Genomic DNA, 23,398 nt, shown 5'->3' on the forward strand with positions numbered 1-23,398 from the left:
TTCCCAACCCACTGAGCCATTTGCAGCGTGTCGTATTTCACATGTATGATTAATCACTGGCTGTGCAGAGTTTCCTCCTCTCTGCAGCGCGGGGTGCAGCACGGGGTGCAGCACGGAGCCTGTGAGAGCTGGTAAAACCAGGGACCGGCTCAGGAACCAGCTCAGGGACAGGCTCAGACAGGGTCCAGGACTGGATCAGCTCCTCCTGACACCTTCAGTCTGTGATGACTCACACCATCAGGACACTTTACACAAATCAAACAAGTAAAACAAGCAGTGATGGTGTTTGGTTTGGACTCACCGAGCTGTCACTTCATAACGCAGCAGGGCGTGTGCCTCAGTAATTATCAGACACTGAAACCAGATTCTGGATCAGTGTTTACACAAAAAACCACAAACAGTTTCAGCTCGAAGCGCTGAAGGATCAAACTCTGAGAGTTCATCAGGAGCAAACACACACTGTTTGACATCGGCCTCAGGAATTATTTCAAACATTTTCTAGTTTTAATTTTTAAAGTTTAACAGAGCGTGGATATTTAAGATCAGCTGGATATAAACACTAAAACTGTTCATCTAACAAACCGAAAACCTTAATAATAATAATAATAATAATAATAATCTTTATTTATAAGGAGCTTAAATAATTAAGGTTACAAATATTTTACAAACAGCCAGAAATAAAAAAATACAGATATAAAAGTTTAAATACTAAAATGTCCAACAAACAAATAAAAGAAATATCCTTTAAATCTCCCAAATAAACGTATTTTAGATTATGATAATAATAATAATAATAATAATAATAATAATAATAATAATAATAATAATAATAATAATAATAATAAAAATAAAAATAATAATAATAATAATAATAACAGACTGAATCTGAGTGGATGATATTTAACACAAACTTTATTTGCACTGTGAGGGTCACATGGCTTTAAGTACATCTGATAAATTCAGGCTACATGTTCACTGTCTGACATTAAAAAAACATCCTTTACGTCAGAATATAACATGTTTGTACGTCTCAAATCAAACACTTCAATCATTCAAACCCTCCTGAACATAAAGAAATAAAAATAAAATCTCTGCAATCCAAAAACTAAAAGTTTAGTCTCTGTACATCTTAAAATCCATGGGTGATGAGTCCGTAAACAGCTGATATATAAAGTTTATTTACACACGGTAAGAAAAGATATTAAAAATCCCCCTGACTGAAGAAAGAGCGGGCGCTGTGTGCTGAAAAAGGAGGGTTTGCCAAAGAGACGGAGCGTTTGGCAGAGAGGAGAACCTGATAAAAGAAGTTAGTTTCTCATGAATCAAAGGAAGCATTTAAAGGCACTTCAAAAGGTGTTTGGATGGTGGTCAAAGAAACCCAAAGCTCCCACAGATGTTCCTCTGGCAGGTGCTCAGTCTGAAAACATCTCAGGGACGACACTTTGAAAGCCCGTACAAAGACAAGTATTCAGTAATATGATGCTGTAATCCCGTTAGAGGCGTTTAATGTGCGGAAACATCCTTTAAAAAGGAGAGAAAGTCGATCCGTTCTTCACAACTTCCAGGAGAAAAAACCTGCTGATGAAATGTCGTCTGCTCGAGGTGTGAGGCGTTAAATCTGAGCTCTACTCTGCTCACATATTGCTTTATGAGAACTACTCCATCAGAAATAAACTCTCATCCTTTACAATAAATAAAGCTCCATAAATAAACACACTGCACTGTCAGGGTCCAAACCTGAACCTGAATGAGAGACATCCAACACCTCGTGAACACGGATCAGAGCACAGAGCAAACAGAACATTCAGAGAGAGGATCAGATTAACCCAAACCTGAAGTCTCCCTGTGGTTCAACGTTAGCGAGTTAAAGTTCAGCTCAGAGTCAATGACCCGTTAATCATGCACACACTGAGCCAGGTAACGCTGAAACACTCTGAGCACAACAAACCGGCAACTCAAATAAATAAAAATAAAAAATAGAAAAGATAGTACAAAAAAAATAATAATGATAACATAAAGAATGAAATAAAATAAAGTCAAAAAAAAGAAAGAAAAAAAAATCAAACTTAAAATAAACTAATATAGAAAATAAAATAAAATAAAGAATAAAGTAAAAAAATAAAATAACACTAAAATAAAGAATGAAATAAAGTTAAAGAAAAAATAAGTAAAGAAATTAAAACTTGAATAAAATAAAACATGAAACTTAAAAAACCTAATATAAAAAATAAAAATAAAAAATGAAAGGGTTTTTAGCTCTGGTGTCTCTTCATGTGGAGCGCCAGGTGGTCAGATCTGGAGAAACAGCGGGTACACACCCCACACTGGAACGGCTTCACCCCCGTGTGTTTCCTGAAATGGCGAGTCAGCTCGTCAGATCGGGCAAAACGCCACTCACAGCCGTCCCACGAGCAGCGGTACGGCTTCTCTCCTTCAGGAAACAAGGACAGAGGAGTTAGGATACAGGACAGACAGGTTTCCTTAAAGGGGGACAGGTCTACAGAGTCTGGATGGACCCTCAGACGTTACAGAGGGTCTGATCAGAGCCGAGCTGACAGCCGCCGCCATAAATCACTTCCTGTCCTCCCTCAGCCGCCGCCACCGCCACAGAGCTGCTGCTCTATGAGCTCTGACAGCGCTGAGGTGTTCCAGGTCTGTCAGCGCCGAGCGTGTTAGCATGTCGATTTCTGCCCGGCAACACCACACACACACACACACACACACACACACACACACACAAACACACACACACACACACACACACACACACAACACAACACAACACACACACACAAAACACACACAACACCATCACCACCCCACACACAACACACACATAACACACACACACATACACACACTTCAAACACACCAACACCAGCACCACTCTACACACAGATAACACACACACACTCCAACGCATACCAACACCACTCAACACACACAACATACACACCCCCACACACCCCAACACACACTGCACACTCCCAACATACCCCCACACACCCCTGCCCGGGTGTGTATCTGAGTGGGTGGTGTGGGTGGAGTGTACCTGTGTGGGTGGAGTGGGTGGAGTAGGTGGTGTGAACCTGTGTGGGTGGAGTGGGAGGTGTTACCTGTGTGGGTGGTGTGTACCTGTGTGGGTGGAGTAGGTGGTGTAGGTGGTGTTTACCTGTGTGGGTGGTGTGGGTGGTGTTACCTGTGTGGGTGGTGTAGGTGGTGTTACCTGTGTGGGTGGTGTGTACCTGTGTGGGTGGTGTGGGTGGTGTAGGTGGTGTTTACCTGTGTGGGTGGTGTAGGTGGTGTAGGTGGTGTTTACCTGTGTGGGTGGTGTAGGTGGTGTGTACCTGTGTGGGTGGTGTAGGTGGTGTTTACCTGTGTGGGTGGTGTAGGTGGTGTAGGTGGTGTTTACCTGTGTGGGTGGTGTAGGTGGTGTGTACCTGTGTGGGTGGTGTAGGTGGTGTTTACCTGTGTAGGTGGTGTTACCTGTGTGGGTGGTGTGTACCTGTGTAGGTGGTGTAGGTGGTGTAGGTGGTGTAGGTGGTGTAGGTGGTGTTTACCTGTGTGGGTGGTGTTTACCTGTGTGGGTGGTGTGTACCTGTGTGGGTGGAGTAGGTGGTGTGGGTGATGTTTACCTGTGTGGGTGGAGTAGGTGGTGTAGGTGGTGTAGGTGGTGTAGGTGGTGTAGGTGGAGTGGGTGGTGTTTACCTGTGTGGGTGGTGTGTACCTGTGTGGGTGGAGTAGGTGGTGTGGGTGATGTTTACCTGTGTGGGTGGAGTAGGTGGTGTAGGTGGTGTAGGTGGTGTAGGTGGAGTGGGTGGTGTTTACCTGTGTGGGTGGTGTTTACCTGTGTAGGTGGTGTTTACCTGTGTGTGTTGTAGGTGGTGTTTACCTGTGTGTGTTGTAGGTGGTGTTTACCTGTGTGGGTGGTGTAGGTGGTGTGGGTGGTGTGGGTGGTGTTACCTGTGTGTGTCCGGGCGTGGGCCTTCAGGTGGGAGGACTTGGTGTAGACCTTGTGGCACCCTGAGGAGGAGGAACAGGTCACAGACTTTAGAGGAAGTCTAAACCAGGTCCAGGTCCACTAACACAGGTTCAGGTTTTGGTCTGGATCAGACCTGGTTCCAGACTCACCTGGGACGTCACAGTGGTGGATCCTCCGTCTCTCTAAGTCCGGGTTGTGTCTCCTGAAGTGTTTAACTGGAGCCAGCTGGGCCGGATCAGGGGACAAGGGTCCAGGTCCTGAGCTCTGAGCCTGGGTCAGGGTTGAGTGTTGGACCAGCACAGGACCAGGGCCCTGAACCAATCCCCCATGAGGACTCTGGTCTTGGCTCTGGACTGGGGCTCCACTGTGGGTCAGTCCTGGATGGAGGGGGCTGTGGGTCTGGAAGGTCAGCTTGGAGGCCACGCTGGCTTCGTAGGAGGGGGGCAGGGACAGGTTCTGGAGGAGCTCCTTGCCCCGGTCTGGACTGGAGGGCTCAGAGCTGGGGGGCGAGGGGGGCAGGTAGGTCGGCCTCTGCTGGTGGACCGTGTGCGGGTTAAAGGGGAAGTTCTGGGGACTGCTCGTGCTTCTAGCAGAACTCTGGACCGGGCCTGCGTGGACAGGTCCCAGAGGAAGACTCAGGGGGACGGGGTTCAGCTGAGACCCGGGGACCATCAGCTCCAAATCCGAGTTCAGGAGCTGGAACATGGGGACGTCCTGGAAGTCTGGCACTTCCTGTTTGATGAGGAAGCTGCTGGAGCCGTCGGCTAAGGCGTAGAACCCCGGGTTCTCCGGGAGCGTCGGCGGCCCGGCGCCGCCCTGACAGGCGGTGTGCATCAGGGGGTGGGACGGCTCAGATTTGATCTGCCTCACAGTCCTGCAGAGACCGGGGTGCAGGTAGGACACGTCGGGGAGCAGCAGGCTCATGTTGACGCTGTAAGGAGAGGAGAAGTCCTCAGGGGGGTCCAGGGTCAGACCGCCGTCCCGGATCAGCATTTTGGAGCTCATGACTTCCTGTTGGGAGGACGGGTAGCTGTCCATCTGCGGTTTGCCCTGAAAGAGACCAGAACCATCAGAGGGACCAGGGAAACCAGGGTCACTGTCTCAGCATCATTTAGATATAACACAGAACCACAGGACTGGACCAGGCTACAGGGTCCAGAGAGTCCTGAGGGTCTACAGAGTCCAAAGAGTCCAGAGTCTACAGAGTCCAAAGGGTCTACAGAGTCTAACAAACACGTTGTTTTCGTGTCATAAAGAGTCTGAACTCAGAGCGAATGAGGACTCATCGTTCTTATTTTGACAGTTTCAAACTAAATTTGAGTTTTTCCTCAGGAAATTTCTCTTCCTTGACTCGTTCATGAACAGCTCGACACTGCCCCCACAGGATGTCCAGTAGTACTGCAAGGTTGGGCCTGTTTCTGTAAACTAACTGAAAATTAACAAAAGGAGAGTCGACCTCAGGGGAACCATCATCAATCAACGACCTCTGCCACAGTCCCAGGAGATGAACCATGAGGTCAGAGCCAGCAGGCTGTCAGAGGGGCTGAGAGCTGAGCTGCTGCTGGTCTCTGGGTCCACGGATCCATGACTCTGTGAAACCCTGAGAGCTGAGTCAGCAGTTTACCAGCTGGGGTCTTTGACTTCCTGCTAGAGTTTGAGGAAAACTCAGAAAACCAGGAAGGTTTGATTTTTAAACTGAGGCTGAAAAACCAGAGTCACAGAGAGCGGGTAGACCTGATCCATCAGGGACCAGAGACCTTCAGGGCTTTTTAAAGTCTGGTATTAACCCTCTCTAAATAAAACCAGAACATTTCTGTTTGCTGCTGCATCAGAAACAGTTGAAACCTCAGTAACAGCTGATGGGAGTGAACACAGGGATGGGGCCTGCACTTGTCTCTGACTGGCAGATCTCAGACCCCCTCCTCACCCCTCCTCACCCCTCCCTCCCCCAGCAGCAGACCCCTCCCTGACGCTCCAGCAGCCTGAGCTGTTTAGAAATACATGTCTGAAATTAGATCATCCAGTTGCTCTGCAGCTTCCTCACAAGTTTCTGCAGCGGACGCGCCGCTTCATCCGCTTCACGCGCGTCCGTCTTGCCGCGCGTCCGTCCTGCCGCGCGTGAGTCCGTCTCAATGTCAGCATCCACGCCGACCACTCCAGTCACGTGGTTTCAGACAGAAGCTGATAATTGAACAAACACGGGCCTGCCTCCTGCATGTCTGCGTGAAAACAGCAGCTTTCCGCGTCACTCAGCGGCTTTCCGCGTCACTCAGCGGCTTTCCGCCTGCGCGTCGCTCCGCGCGCACAGAGATGCTCAGAGAGCTACCAGCTAAAACACGCAGCCTACCGTGGCGTGATCCTGGTGAGAGGAAGTTCCCGGGACGGCATCCCTCATGCAGCACAGCACTTGTCCGTAATCCTCAGCCCTCCGCGCGTCCGCCGCTCTGTGCACAACCTGCGCGTCCTGCCCCGGAGCGACCCAAGCGTTCCCGCACACGGAGGCGGCCATGGAGGCGGGTCCGCGGTCTGTTACCACCTGGAAGCCCTCTCTGATGAGCCAAACATGGGGGATCTGTGTTTCCCAGCGACCTGAGCGAGCGCGGAGCCAGCTGTCAAACGCTCCTTCAGACGCTTTTTGCGCTGGCTTGTCAAATTACGCAACTGCGTGATATCAGCGCGTCCGCAGGGCGGGGCTGAACATGTGCAAAATAAACAGCTCCTGCAGGAGATCGGGAGGAGGAGGACTCCTCATGGAGAGAGGGCAGAGGGCTGCACGATGCGCGGGAGAAATGTCAGAGGGGAGAAAGATCACTTTGCATGGGGAGATGAAGAGATCACTGAGGAAGAGGAGGAGGAGGAGGAGGAGGAGGAGGAGGAGGAGGAGGAGGAGGAGGAGTGTGTCCAGACCCAGAGAGTAGAGTCAGGTGGTCTGAGCAGCTCCTGTGAATCAGGAAGGCAGCTCTGTCTCAGTTTTCCCATGAGCCTCTCTGATTGCAGGAAACACTGGGACATGTTTCAGGACAAAGAGCTGAAGCTGTGACCCCTCAGACCCCTCAGACCCCTCAGACCCCCTCAGACCCCTCAGACCCCCTCAGACCCTCTCAGAGGACTCAGATCTGGTCCCTGGTTTCCTCTCACTGTGAATAAAGTTTCTGGAGCTCCTCAGACACACGTTCTGGTTTCCTTGGGATCCTGCGGCGCTGGCTCTGCGTCTGCTCTGCGTCTGGCATGTCAGAAACGCCACAGAGCGCAGAGCGAGCGCAGAGCGAGGAGCGCGGTGCAGCTGTCTGTCAGGACTGCAGCTCGATGCCAACATTCCTGAAGCAGCAGTGAAGCCTGCACTCGTCCTCTGAGCTCTGCTCTGCATGTTTCCTCTAAAGAGGCTCAGACGCCGTGGGCCGCAGATCGTCTGCACCAGCAGCTGCTCCCACGTCACCCAAACACCCCATCCCTGCTCCGTACCTACCTTTTGTCTTGACCTGGCAGGAACTTTGACATATGGTGCTGCTGTCTGCCTTTTTTGTTCTTTACATCCCAGGATAAAGTCCAGATCTGAGGCTCAGCGGTGGAAAAGGATCAGTAATCCTTCCTCCAGCAGCCTGAGCTCACAGCGGCAGCAGCTCTAAACCTCAGCTTAGCAAACACAACTGCTCCGACAGCAGCGAGAGCACTTTGCTCCTCACAGGTGTCTGTATGAAGCGTCTGCACATGTCAGCGACAGTGGCAGGACGACGTGCTGGAACTGGAAACACAGGTATGCCCTGGAGTTGGCACGGCTGAGGACGGGGATCATTATCATCAGAGAGGAGCTGTTGGAGGCTTTCTCTCTGCAAAGTGTGACATTTACTGCCACTCCCTTCTTTCTTCAGGCACATTTTGTCCTCCTATTAAAATAATTGCACATGCTGCAGGCCTGACTGAACACGAGGATCACGGAGGTTACACGGGGTCAGACCTGAGCAAACACAAACAGAGACACAGCTCTGCTTTATTTACACCTTATGAATGAGTGAAGGTGAAACATCAGGCTCTGAATCTCCTCTGAGGCCGTCTGCTTCTGTCTCGGCTCTTTTTTGTCTCCAGCGCTGATTTATTTCAGACTCACATCTGGTGACAGGGTTTTAAATTAGCTCAGACTATTAACGTCCTGGTATTTACACCTTACACTGCTCCATGAGCCAGGGGAAACATTTCACACAGAATCAGGATCTGGTTTTTAAAATAACCTTCATGTTCGGGGTCAGTTTGTGAAGCTCTTCTAAAATAAATGAAGTTTATAAACTGATGAACAGGTTGCTGACGCTCTCTGCTACATTTGTGGAGGAGTTTTATGAGTTTGAGGTGAGGACAGCTGAAGGAGGAGAGGGCAGCGACAGGTCGAGGAAAAATGTTTGACTTTGAAAAGAAACAAAAATCTTCTCGTCTGAAACGTGTGAGGCTCTGAAAGACGTTTACTCAAAGCAAGAATTCAAGAATCAAAGTAAATGTGCTCATTTTAAGGTCAAAGCTCAACCTGCATACTGGAGAAACTACGGTGTCCTTCAAGGACAAAATGCACAACAAGAATAATCCTCCATTAGTCCAGTTTTTACCATCAAAAATATGAACACATGCTTTTTATTTTGCTTGTAAAAACTCTCGTCTTCATCTTTAAACCACATTTCATTGTTAGCTCGTCTGATCTGGAGCTTTCATTTATTTATTTATTTATTTTTTAATATTATATATTTTTGTTACTTATTTATTTTTTTTTTTTAATATATATTATTATTTATGTATTTATTTTTTTAATATTATATATTTTTATTATTTATTTCTTTTTATTTTTTATTTTTATAAATATATATATATATATATTATTTATTTTTTTATTTTTCTTTTTATTTTATTTATTTGTCAATAATAATTATATAATTCCTGTAATTTAACATTTTGTTTTTTTTGTCTGCACTTTGATTTTTTCTTAGATTTATTGTTGTTTATGTTGTGAAGCTCTGTGATCACTCTCACTATGGTTTATATTTCACTCTGTCTCTTGTTTTCATGTTATTTTTCTTTGTTAAATCCTGATTTTTCTGTGTGGAGCTCTCCTGTCTGAGTCGTATGGAGGTTTTCAGGGAGTGGTCCTGGAAATAAGTTGTTTTTTTTGTGGGTCAGGTTGATTTAAATATTTTATCTTGATTTTTTTTTATTCCAGACTGATTACATTAATTGTTTTTCAGTCTGTCTTCAAGCTGTCTTTAAATCAAACCGTTCTGATAAAGTCTAACACCATCAGACTGTCGATGTTTTCTGATTTATCGTTCCTCTCTCTGAATTAAAACCTGTAAAAACGTCTGAATCTTATAAAGATCGCTCCCAGCCTCAGACGCGCCCACACATTTTCCCTGATATAAAAATAATCAGCAGCATATTTAAATGTCTGCTGATCAACCAATTAGGCGCTGACTGATCGCCTGTCATGTGCTGACCTTTCAGAGTGCAATTTAAATCCGGGGACGTCTCCGCTCCAAGAGGAGCAACTGTCATTCTTGGCTCTTCCCGTGCAGCGAATGTGAGCCGAGCCCTGCTGCAGATCCCCGTATTAAAACCTCACAATATGCCCAACAACTGCACGGACGGCGGCGGACGGGAATGCTCGGTATGTGCTTACAGCATCACAGTGGCTCTGCTGCCACATGGACTAATATGGCCACGAGGGAACGGACAACAAACACTGCAGGACGCTGGGCTTTTATTTTGAAAGGGTGGAATAAGTTTTGATGAGTGGGTCAGGTTCCTCAGTGTGTGTGTGTGTTATCTGTAGGATGTCTGTAAGGAGTGTGTGCAGACGTGTAAAGTGTGTGTGAAAATAATCAGACGTGTTGTAGAAATATTCACTCTCTATTTTTAGAGAAGCAGCTGCTCGCCTCCACCACCAGAGGGCACTGGTCAGCTGCAGAGAAACTTCCTGTGAGCATCAAAGTGAGTCTGAGTGTTCAAGCTGTGATTTCATCTGAGAGAAAGAAAGTGTGTGTGCAGAGACGGAGACGTGGACTCAGAGCTCTCTAACCAGAGGTTAAACTCCTGATGCGAGGAGCTGCTCCTCCTGGGGTCGCCTCCTCCTGAAGCTCCTCTCAGGTCTGGTCTGACTCGGATCAGGATCAGCCTGTTCCTGGTGCTTTGGTCTCAGGTTGGGCTGCTCCGGCGCCGCTTGTTGGCGGTGTGCGGCGTTGATCTGATGTGACACGGTTTCATTAGCATCAGTAATCATTTCCACAGCTCACAACATTCAGCTCTCCTGTTTGTAAAACAGCAGATGAGGCTAATGCCGTCCTCTGGGGAGAAATTCAATATAATTCCTTAATTAAATGGAATAATTTAATTACAGTAACTTAGGAAGCATTCATCAATATAATTGTTTCTGGAGCCAGCTTTATAATTGAGCTTTAAGTGAAAACAAGTCCGTTTCTAATGTTGGTAATGTGCTGACATCGTCTCCCTCCCTCCCTCTGATCTCTCGGCGTGCTGTTCCCGCTCGCCGTTTCCTTTGATAGGCGGCCACAGCACATCAGCAAGAGCAAAACATTTATTACAGCCATTTAATTTAAGCTCTGTACAGGCTGGGACACGCAGACAGAGATGATAGCACGGCCGCTCTGAAAGAGTGGGGCTGTTGGGCTCTAATCTGATCCTCTCTGCTGCCCTTTCATAACGACAGCGCCGTCTCACCCTGACTCCAAACATACCTCTGCCATTTTAACTGTCTTAGATTTCACCGCAGAGTCGGCCAAAGAGAGTCCGATTCATCCCTCGGGGCCTGAATAATAAAACATAATTTTGTCTAATCTGCCTGAAGAATGTCCCGTGTTTGAAGTTGACAGTGCTCCATCTTCTGGGGAGTAATTGCCTTTTGAGTACAGCAGGAGAGGCCACGCAGGTAAGCCCGGCCGGGGTCTGCGGCTCACAGGTGCGCCCTTGGACAGACAACCTCCCCGTTGTTCTCGGGGAAGCCAGACTGAAACTTCACGAGGCGGGGCAGCTGGGCTCTGAAGCCGCTGTGTGGCCGGAGCCGGCGAACAAAGAGGCTCTGATGGGCTGCGAGCCGCGCTCTGAAGCCGCTGACAAACTCTGCTCGTTAAAGTTTTATCATTGTGTCGGACAGGTTTGTAAAACGGAGCGGGTTGTAATCTGTGTGAAGCTGTACTGGTGACAAACTCACTGACAGTTATTGTCCAGACGTGGAGCGACACGCCCGGTACAGAGGCGTCTTTGTGCGGTGCACGCCGAGGGGCCCCTGAGCATCGATCCCGTCGGTGCCTCCGTCAAACAGCTGATCCTCAGACTGAGCTTCCTGTTTTCTGTTTTCCTGCAGAGACAAACTGAATCTCTGCTCCATTCGTCAAACTTCTCCCTGCCTTTTAATGCGGGCCTATTAATTGAGCAGAAATCTGTCCCCTTTCTGCGCGCGGCGCTGAAAGCTGCTGAACAGCTGTCCCAGCTCTGGAGAATCATATGGAAGAATGCATTATGGGCCTTGTTTGAATATTCCCTCAGATTTGGAATAATCAGGCAGCTATTCAGCAGTGAGATGGCCGTGCACAGATGCCAAAGCACAGCTGAGGGGAGCGAAACGCCGGAGTAATGCTGCTCCAACACACAGGGACACACACAGGGACACACACACACACACAGGGAGGAAACCAACGGCATGAAAACGTGAATAATGCAGGTGTGCTTCTTTCTCTACACTGTGCTTATCATACATAACAGCGGCCTGGCTTTCTTTCCCTCCTTTTATCTCCTTTTCTTTCTTCCTGCCGTGCTCAAGGTGATCCCAGCTTTGCATACGGCTGATTAATCTTATTGCACAGTCGCTAACATTGATCACAGAAATGATTAGAAATGCATTAGTCAGCAGACTGTTTGGAGTGGTTGCCTTTAAGTGCTCGTGCCAAGCCTTTTTCCATAGGTGTCCATGTTTTTAATTTTGTTATATAGAATTTTGCAAATGGATGCGTGCACGCCGCCCAAATACAGCATCAAAGCTTTAATGCTTACAGACATAATTTAATCTGCAGGATGGCAGCCTGATGGACTGTGCAGAGGAGGCTTCCCTGCTAAATTCATTATGCTAAAAGTTGCTAGATCTCACGAGCTGATGAGAGGGAGACGGAGCGGCTCAGTTTGGACTCTGGGCTCTCAGAGAAATCCTGTCTCGGCTCGGCTCGGCTCGGATCCGTCTGCTGACGACAGCAGTTTGCTCTTTGAACAGACGGCTCTCAACAAGTTTCAGCCCAGAGTTAGCTCCTCTGTGCAGAAACGTCAGCGTGTCACTCCAGACACTGCATCTGCTTCAGCGTCAGCCCCGATCCCTCCCAAATAAAAGTGAAGAGAAGAAACAGTCCTTCATCCAACACTCTTAAAGTCTTCATGTTGCCCTGACCTCAGTGCCTCCTCCTCCTCCTCCTCCTCCTCCTCCCTCACAGCTCCTTTAATCACCAAACAAAGTCTGCCTTTATTCACAAATATCTCCGTTCTCTCAGATTCCTCAGAGGATGGAAGTTCAAACTCTTTAAATGCTTTTTACTTTTCCGCTCTGGCATGGAGAGCAGGAGAAAAACTCCTCCTTTGTTTTGCTGTGACGACTCCTTTCTGCAGAAACAGGAGTAAAAACAGGCTGATCTGTGATTCCTCTAAATGATGAATTTTCTTTCTCTTTGTGTGAAGAAGCAGCTCAAAGTGTCAGAGTCTCGTCTTGTAAATATTTCCTCGGCTGTTTTATCTCTTTGGTTTCTGCGTCTCAGCTCTGATCAAACTGAAGATTCTCCCTCAGGGTTTAAATCAAATTAGTCATAAATAAATAAATAAAAGTTGATGATAAATGTGTAGGACATATGTGCTGAACACCAGACAAAGCTTCGTTAGCTTTTATCAAAGTGTGATGGATAAATGATCAGAGAAATCTCAGACTTTAAAATGTTTCAGCTTCTTAAAAAAAAAAAAAAAAAAAAAAAAGTTTTTTTTTTTTTTTTTACTTTCATTATTTTTTATTTATTTTTTATTTTTAATTCAAAAAAACATATATATTTTTTAAATTAAAAAAGATGTTTCAGCTTCTTTAAAGGTAAAAAAAAAACTAATTCAGGTTTTAATACTTTATTCAGAAACTGTGTATCATTCATTAAACTGATATTTAATTATGAATAAAAAAATAAAATATTAAAAAATTGTTGTTTTCTGTTTTTTCTTTTTTTCAAATGAAAACAAACATTTTGTTTGTTTTTTCAGTCTCTCGTTTGTTGGTACAGATCAGATTAAGGGAAGTTGAATTTCAGGCCACGGGCTGATTTTGATTTTATTGAGTTATTTTATTTAATTTGTCCGATCATTGTGACCTGACGCTGAAGCTGAAGCCGACCAGGAAATAAACATCCTGGAAAGATCCTGATGATTTTTTTTTGTGGTCATGTCGTCGTCTTTAAGAGTCACTAGTTTAGCTCCTTTGAATCAAATGTTTCTCTTCATCTGTCCACAAACAGCTACCACCTGTGAATCAGCTTCACTTTATTCAGTCTATACCTAACAAACCTAAATTAACAAATAAGAGATTTTCATTTGTTTTCATTTCAAAAAGAAAAAAAAAAACAGAAAACAAACCGTTTTCCAGTGTTTTGTTTTGACGTTCAATTAAAGAAATGATACACAGATTACTTAGCCAAATCTATTTAGTTTAAGCTCCAGATTATCTGCAGATTCACTCTTCCTGTTGCTGATATTTTCTCATATTTTTCCTCATTGATCAGTTTCTGAGGCTGAAGCTGTTGAGGAAACGCGATTGTTGCCGTGACTGGGTGGAAACAAAAAATGACAGAGGCGTTCCTGATGTTTCAGTCTGTGATAAAAACCTGCAGGTGAAGAGTAAAACCTGCAGGTGAAGAGTAAAACCTGCAGATGAAGAGTAAAACCTGCAGGTGAAGAGTAAAAGCTGCAGATGAAGAGTAAAACCTGCAGATGAAGAGTAAAACCTGCGGGTGAAGAGTAAAACCTGCAGGTGAAGAGTAAAACCTGCAGGTGAAGAGTAAAATCAGAGGATTGAACACAGAGGTTTGTAGGATTGAAACCGTAAACCCTCTCCTCGCTCAGGGACACCTTCACAGTTAAAACGCGCGGCGCCCGTGCAGCAGCAGCAGAGGTGCAGCTCGTAACGGTCCCACCAAGACGACTCCCGCCACATGTTCAACACTCCCCCATTAAAACCTGGAAATTAATGAGCTTCCATTGGCACCCTCACAACAAAGGGATCTATAAAGCTGCCTTAATGTTCTCGGGGAAACTTTACTCTTCAGTAGTTCCCAATCAACCGGTAGCAGCAGATTTGGTTTTATTTCCCCTGTAACCTACAACAGGAGCTGAAAACGCTACTCCCTGCAACTTTACACAAATGTTATCCCTGATTGGAACGGCTGCGGCGCCTTCTTAATCAAAGATCGCTCAATAATTAACCGTGTTGGGTTGTCAGATTGTAATTACAGGAGAATATAGGGTATATCTTTAAACAACAGCTGAGCTCTGTGCTTTCAGAAATCTATAAATGTGTTAAATATCGCCAAACAGCGGCTTATTTATTCACAGCTCCTCTGAAACAGTTGTAGAAAGGAAATCACAAACGGCGTGTGCGCGGGGAACAAAAAGCCTCTCATGTTGTGAGCATTGATTTCTACCTGCTCGTACACAATTAAGAACACTTAGGAATCAAAGAGCGCAGAGGTTTGCAGAAAGGTATTAATTAGAACTTTATTTATGCAGATGCTTTGTAAATTTGCATAAAAAGCAATTCCACAGATGGGTTTATGGCAGTAATGACTGTTCCAGTCTGCAATAAAACATCTGCTTAATCACAACAGAGACAGAGGATGGCTGCCGTGGAAACAGGCTGTCCAAGTGCGCCTCAAAGAAAGTGGAAGTGAGGGGACGGGGCGGCGCGGACAGGTGAGCACCAAAAGCTGGAGAGGGAGAAATGTTCAAACGCAGCCCAGTTAAAAGACACACACTTCTTCCAAACATTCGCCGGTGATGCCGGAGCCTCTGATGTGCAGAAAAATACCCTCATGGTGTTGGCAGAACAATCCTCTCAGTGTGTCTGAGAGAAGAGGAGAGTTTGATCCAAGTCCAGCCAAGTCTTTGTCCGCCCCAGCCAAATATTTAGAAAATACTCCACTTTGTGTCTGTTTAATCCAGCAGAGCCACACACAGCCTCAGCACACACACACACACACACACACACACACACAGGCGCGTGCACGGCCTCCTCACACACACACTCAGCCGTACACACACCAGCGTGGCTGCAAGGTCACTCCAAGTATTGATAAATCACCCAGCTGTGATTCCCTCCTGACAGCTCAAACTAACATCAAGCTGGATGGGGGAGAACAAAAGACCATCAAGCGGCCCTTTTCCTGACACTTTTATTCAATCACGGCCAGATTGCTTACGACAGCACCAGCAGCTGTTTCGTCTTCATCTTTCCCCATTTGATAAAGCGTGTCAAGTCATATTTCTGTAAGTACTTCACCTCACCCCATACTGCGCCCATCCGCAGCCATTCGGCATATGCACATTCCACATGAGGGGATCGTCAAATGGGTCAGGGAGTAATGACACCCCTCTGAAGGTCGCAGCACACTGGAGTGGGGGTGGGGGCAGGTACGGGGCGCGGGCGGGGAGGGAGGGGCTGACGACAAAGCAACAAGCTGAAGGTCAAAGATAAGAGCAGCCGCAGAGATATCTAAGATAGGCGGCAGAAATTAAACAATGAGGGAACGGCGGCCCGGCTCTGATTGTGTGATTGTGTTGTTTAAGAGCGAGGGGGGGGGGGTGTTGGTGTTCGGGGTTGTTATTTTGGGATCGCCATCCCGTTCACGGCGCTTCTGTTGACCTTGCTCCTCGCGGGACGCAGGCCTGTGATAGGACGGAGGAATATTGCAGATGTCTATTGTTTGTTTGTGGTCGGACAGCGGCCCACGCAGAAATGAGATTTCCATTTCGCCCTCGGCCTTTGGATGTTGACGTCTAGATTACATTTACAGCTTCCTGCGCCGCCGTCTGATCTCTAACGCAGGTGCTGCAGCCTGTTTTTAGGAGTGAGGTCATCGCAGGGTTTGACGTTTTCAGCCATCTCTGGACGATGTGTGAGCGTTTGAGCTCCTCCGTTACGTCTTCATTTAACTCTGACATGATCTGAGAGAGAGCAGCTCAGCTCTCAGCCCCTCCTCTCACTCCAGCTGAAACTACCAGCTCACACATTTATCAGGTTATAACCAAAACTATTTTTCCTTTAAGGAGCCGATTCTGAAACCCAGACATCAGCATTTTCAGACACTGTGCTCCATGAAGACATGGCAGCTCAGCTCTCAGCCTCTCCTTTCACATAAACTACCAGCTCACACATTTATCAAGAAATTAACAAAACTATCTTTCCTTTAAGGAGCCGATTCTTAAACCCAGACGTATTTTTAGCCACTGTGCTTCATGAAGACACAGGATACCTAAACTAAAATGAGCCCGTGTTGGTGGCAGCTCAGCTCTCAGCCCCCACAAAAAACATCCTTTAAAAAACCCAAACTGCTTTGTTTTGTTTTTATACTGAGAATTATTCCCTCAAAAACCAATCAGTATTTTTTGCCAACATGTTTCATGAAGACGCACAAAAACCTGGACTCAGTTAAGTCAGAGTTGGTGGCAGCTCAGCTCTCAGCCCCCACAAAAACTATTTTTCCTTTAAGGAGCTGATTTTGAAACCCAGACGTCAGTATTTTCAGACACCGTGCTCCATAAAGAGGCAGGATACCTGAACTCATCTGAGCTGCTGTTGGTGGCAGCTCAGCTCCCAGCCCCCACAAAAACATCCTTAAAAAAAACCTCAAACTGCTTTGTTTTGTTTTGTTTTTATACTGAGAATAATTCCCTCAGAAACCCATCAGTATTTTTAGCCAACATGTTTCATGAAGACGCAGAATACCTGGACTCAGTTAAGCCAGTGTTGGTGGCAGCTCAGCTCTCAGCCCCCACAAAAACTATCTTTCCTTCAAGGAGCTGATTCTTAAACCCAGACGTATTTTTAGCCACCGTGCTCCATGAAGACGCAGGATGCCTGAACTTAGCTGAGCTGGTGTTGGTGGCAGCTCAGCTCTCAGCCCCCACAGAAAACATCCTTTTAAAAAACCCAAACTGCTTTGTTTTGTGTTTATACTGAGAATATTTCCCTCAAATTAAAAACAAACAATAAAATCTGGAAACTACTAGCCGTGATGCTAATTTCTGACATATTTCTATCAAGCTTTAAAAACCAAAGTGTGATCTCTGACGGCTCATGCTCCTTTTCTTTCTTTCCTAAATGAATAATTGATGTAAAATCTGTTCCTCTGTGCGACTCTCAAACAGCGCCCCCCAGTGGCAGCTCTAACAGGATCCTGGTGTGTAAATACTTGAGGCCTTTTTCAGTCAGATTAATCTAACGAACAGAAATCTCTCTTCCTGACTCGTTAATCCAGCACCGTCTCACCCTCTCCTCGTACGTCTGAACAAACAGACCCTCACCCTGCTCCCTGCTCCCTGCTCCCTGCTCCCTGCCTCCTCCTCAGCGTGTCGCTGACTGCAGAAACACAATAACACACCTGTTCAGTCCACCTGACGTCTGTCCCGCTCCCTCAGCCTCTCTGCGGAGGAGGAACCAGATCCTGTGGGTCGGGCTCGGTTTCTGGGGGACTCTGCGTCGTCTCTGGATCTGTGTGAAAACAGACATTGAAATCAGGTGGCGAGCAGGAGAGACGCTGGGAGGAAAAATGGGACAGCTCACTCCGCTCAGACTTGGCCTGGCTCCCAGGAATGCAGTTAGCTAGCTCACAATCACTGCCTATTGACGGTGGCACAGCTGCTGTGGACATATGTTCCCCACCAAAGGAGGAGGACATCAACCAGGCACACCTTGAACAGGTTAGCAGATGAATGGCGTTCAGCCCTTTGACAGTCTGCCCTCGTCTCCGTGTATTTTCCCTTGCTCAACAAATAAGTTCTCCTCCGCTGAGGCCCAAACTTTTCCCGAGCACTCCTCCTCCACCAAGAACTGAGGGCATAAAACATGACAGAGGCTCTACCTGTTCATCACGGCACCCTGACAGCCCGCTCCTCTTTAACGCTCGATAACCCGCACGGAGAAACCTCCTCAGACAAACACTTCAGAGGGAATCAGGAGAAAATGATTCATTAAGCAAACAGCAGCTGACCCAGCTCTGAGGAGTCATGATTCTGACTTTAACAGGAAGTCAGTATGGTGGCTGGCGGGGGTCAGACGATGTGGAATTCCATCTTTGATAAATAAAGCTTTGTAGAGGTGTCACCTTGTTATTTTCTTTATATTACTTTTATTTCTTTATTTACAGGTAATACGTCATCTTATAGCTGGTTGCTAGGCGCAGCTCTCTCTTCTTTGTCCATTTCTTGTAATTTTTCGTCTCTTTTTCGTCATCTTTGTATTTGGAGTGGATCATTACTTTGTATGGTTCATTTGTTGGTCATGGACACCAAACTTTTTGTGTCCTCAGTGATATTTTTACCACTTTTCTCCTGTGTTTGTCTGGAGATCCTACATGTAACCATGGCTGCATTGTTTACATGTGAAATCAGCTGTTAGCAGCCTGTAGCATGTCAATGCTAACTGGTGCTAGGCCAGATGTTTCCCACAAGGTGAGGAGAAGGAGGTGAGGATGACGTGCTGGTTCTCAGGTGTGAGCTAAGAAGTGACGACATGGACCTGTCCTTCCATCCATCGTTATTGGGAACGTAAGATCTATCTCCAATAAGATGGACGAGCTAGCGGACCCTGTGGAGGTGGAGGCTGGCTGAGTGGACAATGATGGACAAGCTGTCAGCATCGATTTTCTTATGGAGCTTTTTGCACTTTCTATACACTTTCTTACTTTTGTTTTCTTGATTGCTGCTGTGACTTCAATTTCGTTGCACTTGTTACAATGGCAATAAATTCTATTCTGTTCTATTCTATATTTAGCTTTTTGCCATAGCGTTAGCATTAAAGCTATATTTATCATAGCTTAAGTTGAAAAAAGAAAATAATCTTTAAATTCTTTCACGGGTTTTCTGGGAAAAGGAAAACTGTCCTCTTAACTCCTTTTGTGTTGTAGCTTTTGGAAACCGTCTGACACCTACAGGCCACCGTACGTTAGCCAGAGACAGAGCAGTGTGAGGGCTACAGTAAGAAGGAGAATGGGCTCTAAGTTCAGTAAATAAAGCTGAATTCAGTGACATTGGTGGATGGTTTGCGAAGGACAGCCTGAGGAAGGAGTAATAAGGAGCGTTAATAGTAAAAGCGCATACAAAGACTTTTTTCACAGCGCTCAGCAAATGACCAAATGTGAGGGAGAAGATTACATTTATTCATAGCTGTCTTTCATCAAGGAGCTTAGAACCCAAACTTGGACTGTAACCCCAAATCATATGCATATTGAGCTGACCTCTGCCACCCTCTTTCTTAAAGCCACGGACCAGGAGTGATATGCAAAAACCCACAGATCCCGCTCAGCATTCAGACCGTTTCAGCACTTTTGGTTTGCCAGCCGTGCAGGGGTGATCACGCTCCTCACTAATAGATAAAGAAGAGGCTGCTCCATTAGCATGGAGGTCAAACGTGAGATGTACAGTAGGAACTCCTGAACCTCGCCGCCGCCGCAGTGGGCGAGAAAAAACAATCTGATTGAGCGCTGGCAATTCAAAGTCAAACACAGACAGAGGAAGGAGCAGATAACTGCAATCCATTCTCACATTATCCTTTGTTAACACTCAGGCTTTTGTCACCCAGCTCCACAGCTGTGACCTATTAGCTGCCGTGAAGTGCTGGGAGGCCGGCGAGCCGTGCGGAGGTTGTTCACCCATCCAACAGGGCCATTTACCGAGAGAGACCCGCGCGCCGAGCGCCGCCGCTCTCTAATGACTCTATCAGCTCGGCTGATGGGAGCAAATGGCACCCAGAGATTTCTGCACGTTCCCTGAGCGTGCATTACATTTGCTCTCTTTATTTTCCTTATAACGGCGTCAATAACCACGCGTGTTCAGACATTATCCCACATATCAAACCACACGGCAGCTACCGTCGCCGCAGTCTGAGGAACCTCCTCCAAATCATACAGCCTGCTCTTCAAACGATCCTTCACCTGAACACAACCCTCAGATAATGACTGTGATTGGAGCAGGGAGCGGCTGATCGCCACCTCAGTCCAACAATTATAAGAAAGTCTGAGCGAGATGAAAACAGAGCGTGAGCTTCCCTTTGTGCGCGGCTGTGGAGTCACAGGAGGATTCATTAAGGCCTCTGTGTCCTGTTTGAAATGTGCTGTTGGAGGCTGTGGCTGTGGGCTCCTCTCTGCAGCTCGTTTAATGATCCTCCAATTAGAGACAGAATCATGAGACCTGTTTATTAGTCCTAATTCATCTCTGCATTGTGCTGAGCATATCAAACAGCACAGAGGAAGAACAAAATCAACTGTTTGCCGCCGTAATTACACATCTATTAATAGTTTCACAACAATGACGAGCAGCGCCATTCACTTCATTTCCTGTGGTCCACGCCGCAGCGCTGTCACCGTTTCCATTAGAGGCGCCGTTTGTACGGGCTCGGTGACATCTCGCGTTTCAAAGACGACTGCGAGCCTCTTCAGATAAATTACACTTTTTCATTAACCCCAATGCTTTAGGTATTATTAATTCTAAATGGCTTTTCAGACAGCGCTCTGCGTTGGTAGCTTATCATACAAAAGCAGCTTTTGTGGCTGTAAAGGTATTTTCCATTAAGAGCATGAGGGGAAAAAAATCAGAGATACATTGTTGAGGTTTCACTTTCAGGTAAAAATAAAACACAGCAGAGAAATGACAGATGAAGGTCCAGAGAGCGGGCTGCAAACACACGTAATGCTCCTTTAAAAGCATGAAACTGCAGCTCCTCAGGAAAACACACTCCTCCAGGTAAACTCAGCTGTATTTTAACGTCACATCAAACTAGTTCATGAGGCTGTGGTAACTAAGTGCTGGTTTGGGGAGGGTTTGTTGTTGTTTTATTTAGGTGAATGATATTTAGAAAATAATCTAATTGCGATTTTTCCAGACCAATATTGCGATTGTGATTTAGCATACAGTATTTGGGGGGGGACGTTTATCTTCTGTGTTGTTCACTTAACACAAGTTTGAAGTCATTTTATCGTATTACTAACCAACAAAAGATACTGTTAACGCTTAAACAAGTCTTTTTTGCATTTCTTAATTAAAAAAGAAAAAGGAACACAGTGAAATTTTACTGACCTCCTGTTGTCACTAAGAGTAACACACCACACAGAACAAAGTGATTAAGGGGTTTGTCTCTACGATCTACTGGATGGATCTTTGTAGCTCACAGTTTGTTTGTTTTTGCCAGAAAAAAAAGCAGTATTTTGACTTTTGCTTGTTTTAAGGGAGAACAAGTAAAAGTTACTATATTCCCTCCAGGTCTGTGAACATGAAACCTTTTTTTTTTTAATCTAAATAATCTAAATCGTATTAATTGATTTAAACTGAAGTTTAAACCTTTATCTGCTCTTTCTTCACAATAAATATTAAAGCAAACTTTTATTTTTCTGTTTTGTTCAGTCCCTTTTGGGGACTGAATTCTGTCAAAAGTACCAGGTACCAATTCACGTAAAATCAAACGGTACCATGTTGAGGTACCTAAATGGATCCTTGTAACTGTGAAGAGAAGGAGATTTTCCGTGCTAAACATAAACACAGCATTCTAAGGTTATATACTGAAAAATAAATACGTTAAATAAAAAAAACATATGTATTTTTCATTCAAAAAATAGTTTTTTTTTTACCACTTGAACACAAAAAAGTATTTAAAATTTACCTAAATTAAATTCGGGTACCGGTTCCCAGGTACCTGGTATCAGTACTGTATCGTTTTGAATGTGAATGGTTCCTATCTCCAGTCCCTTTATGAAAAACCAAATAAATACTTATAAATGAACGAGTTTCAGTGTTTTCTTTGCTTTTCTTGTTAATTTCTTTATCATTTAATATTTTATGAACATATTTAAATTAAAAACAACATCCAAACATCAGTGATACTAACATCGTGTGGCAGATTATTTTAAGACCAACAAATAACTGCTTCATGCACACTGCAGAAAACTGAACTATTATCAGGTGTTTTTGTCTTATATTAAGTAATAATTGTCTTACTTTACTCAATATGAGCCACATTCAGCTGAGCATACCAGAAAAATGTCTGATTTCAAGTTATTTGCCTGAAACTAGAATAATCTCTTAATACAAATACATTTTCTCTTCTTTCATTGGCAGATTTTTTAAGCTTGTTGCAGCAATTCAGACCTCATTTTGTCTTTAAATAACTTGTAATCAGACATTTTTCTGGACTGCTCAGGTGAATGTGGCACTGATTAAGTCTGAAAAGACATTTTATGCTGAAAATAAAAAAGTACATGTTTGTTAGGGAATGGGTCACAGAGTAAATACCAAAATGGAGTGTGTCCATGTTCCCTCATTTGTAAGATTTTCTTCCAAATCTGTTTTTATTTGTCTGACTTTAGGGAATGAAAACACAGGTTTGGCATCTTAAAGCTCCAGATTCAGCTCAAACTCTTTGGATCAACCTGTTTATTTCCTCTCAGAGTGATGATAGTGATGGTTTCCACTCGGTGCAGCTGGATTAACATTTAGGATCATTTAACCTCATCATGATCTCCAAACATTCCTCTGGTTGACTGTGGGATGATGTTCAAATGGTGAAATCCTGATGAATTTACAGCCTCAGCCAAAGAGCACGTCCTCCATCATGACTAGCAGAATCCAATTAGTGCTAATTAATAACAAAGCGCGCACGTGCTGCGTTAGCAGGTGACGTTTCTTACCTTAGCGTGGAGCTCTGTGGGTCTGAGGCCTTCACCTGATCTCTGGTGTCTGCTGTGATCCAGAGGAGCTGAGTTTGTCCCGGAAACACTGGAAATGATGAGCCACGGTGACAGCAAACACTTCCTGTCCACGTGCGTCACGACAGGTGATCGTTGGAGGAGGACAGGTGTTCCGTCGCGTTTTGCTACCCCATCGAAATGCGACCTCACAGGCTGCCATCAGCATGATCCGGTTTATTCCGGTTAGAGGAGCGGGAGTGCTGGAGGAAGGTGAGCATCTTCACACCTGAGGATGTTTTTTAACTTCACCCTTCGTGTTGTTAGCGCATGCTCTGAGTTTTCACTCTGCACATGGAGATCATACATTTATTTACACACACTGCTCCATGAAGAGCTGCAGGCGGCCCACAGATACTCAGTGATGGAGGAGTGAAGGTAACTCAGAGATAAAGTCACTCTCAGG

At 45.5% G+C, this 23,398-nt stretch overlaps 1 protein-coding gene across 4 annotated transcripts; it reads right to left on the reverse strand.

Moving 5' to 3' along the window:
• Positions 1-900: 900 nt before the first annotated feature.
• On the reverse strand, positions 901-23,164 carry klf5b (Kruppel like factor 5b). Of its 4 annotated transcripts, XM_074695720.1 has the most exons (6): positions 22,936-23,164; positions 17,641-17,750; positions 10,035-10,199; positions 4,132-5,032; positions 3,964-4,023; positions 901-2,431 (listed from the first exon to the last, which is right to left on the reverse strand). In XM_074695720.1, exons 4-6 carry the CDS (start codon positions 5,018-5,020, stop codon positions 2,253-2,255), a joined length of 1,128 nt encoding a protein of 375 aa, XP_074551821.1. In that variant the 5' UTR covers positions 5,021-5,032; positions 10,035-10,199; positions 17,641-17,750; positions 22,936-23,164; the 3' UTR covers positions 901-2,252. The 4 variants fall into 4 exon arrangements, with proteins under 4 accessions (XP_074551821.1, XP_074551823.1, XP_074551819.1 ...); XM_074695722.1 differs by lacking the exon at positions 10,035-10,199; XM_074695718.1 differs by lacking the exons at positions 10,035-10,199; positions 17,641-17,750; positions 22,936-23,164 and adding an exon at positions 6,330-6,807.
• Between the last annotated feature and the right edge of the window lie 234 nt (positions 23,165-23,398).

The sequence above is a fragment of the Halichoeres trimaculatus genome, unplaced genomic scaffold, assembly GCF_033239565.1.
Source record: "Halichoeres trimaculatus isolate MK-OKI-2021-1 unplaced genomic scaffold, fHalTri1.1 fHalTri1_scaffold_19, whole genome shotgun sequence".
Taxonomy (NCBI): Eukaryota; Metazoa; Chordata; class Actinopteri; order Labriformes; family Labridae; genus Halichoeres; species Halichoeres trimaculatus.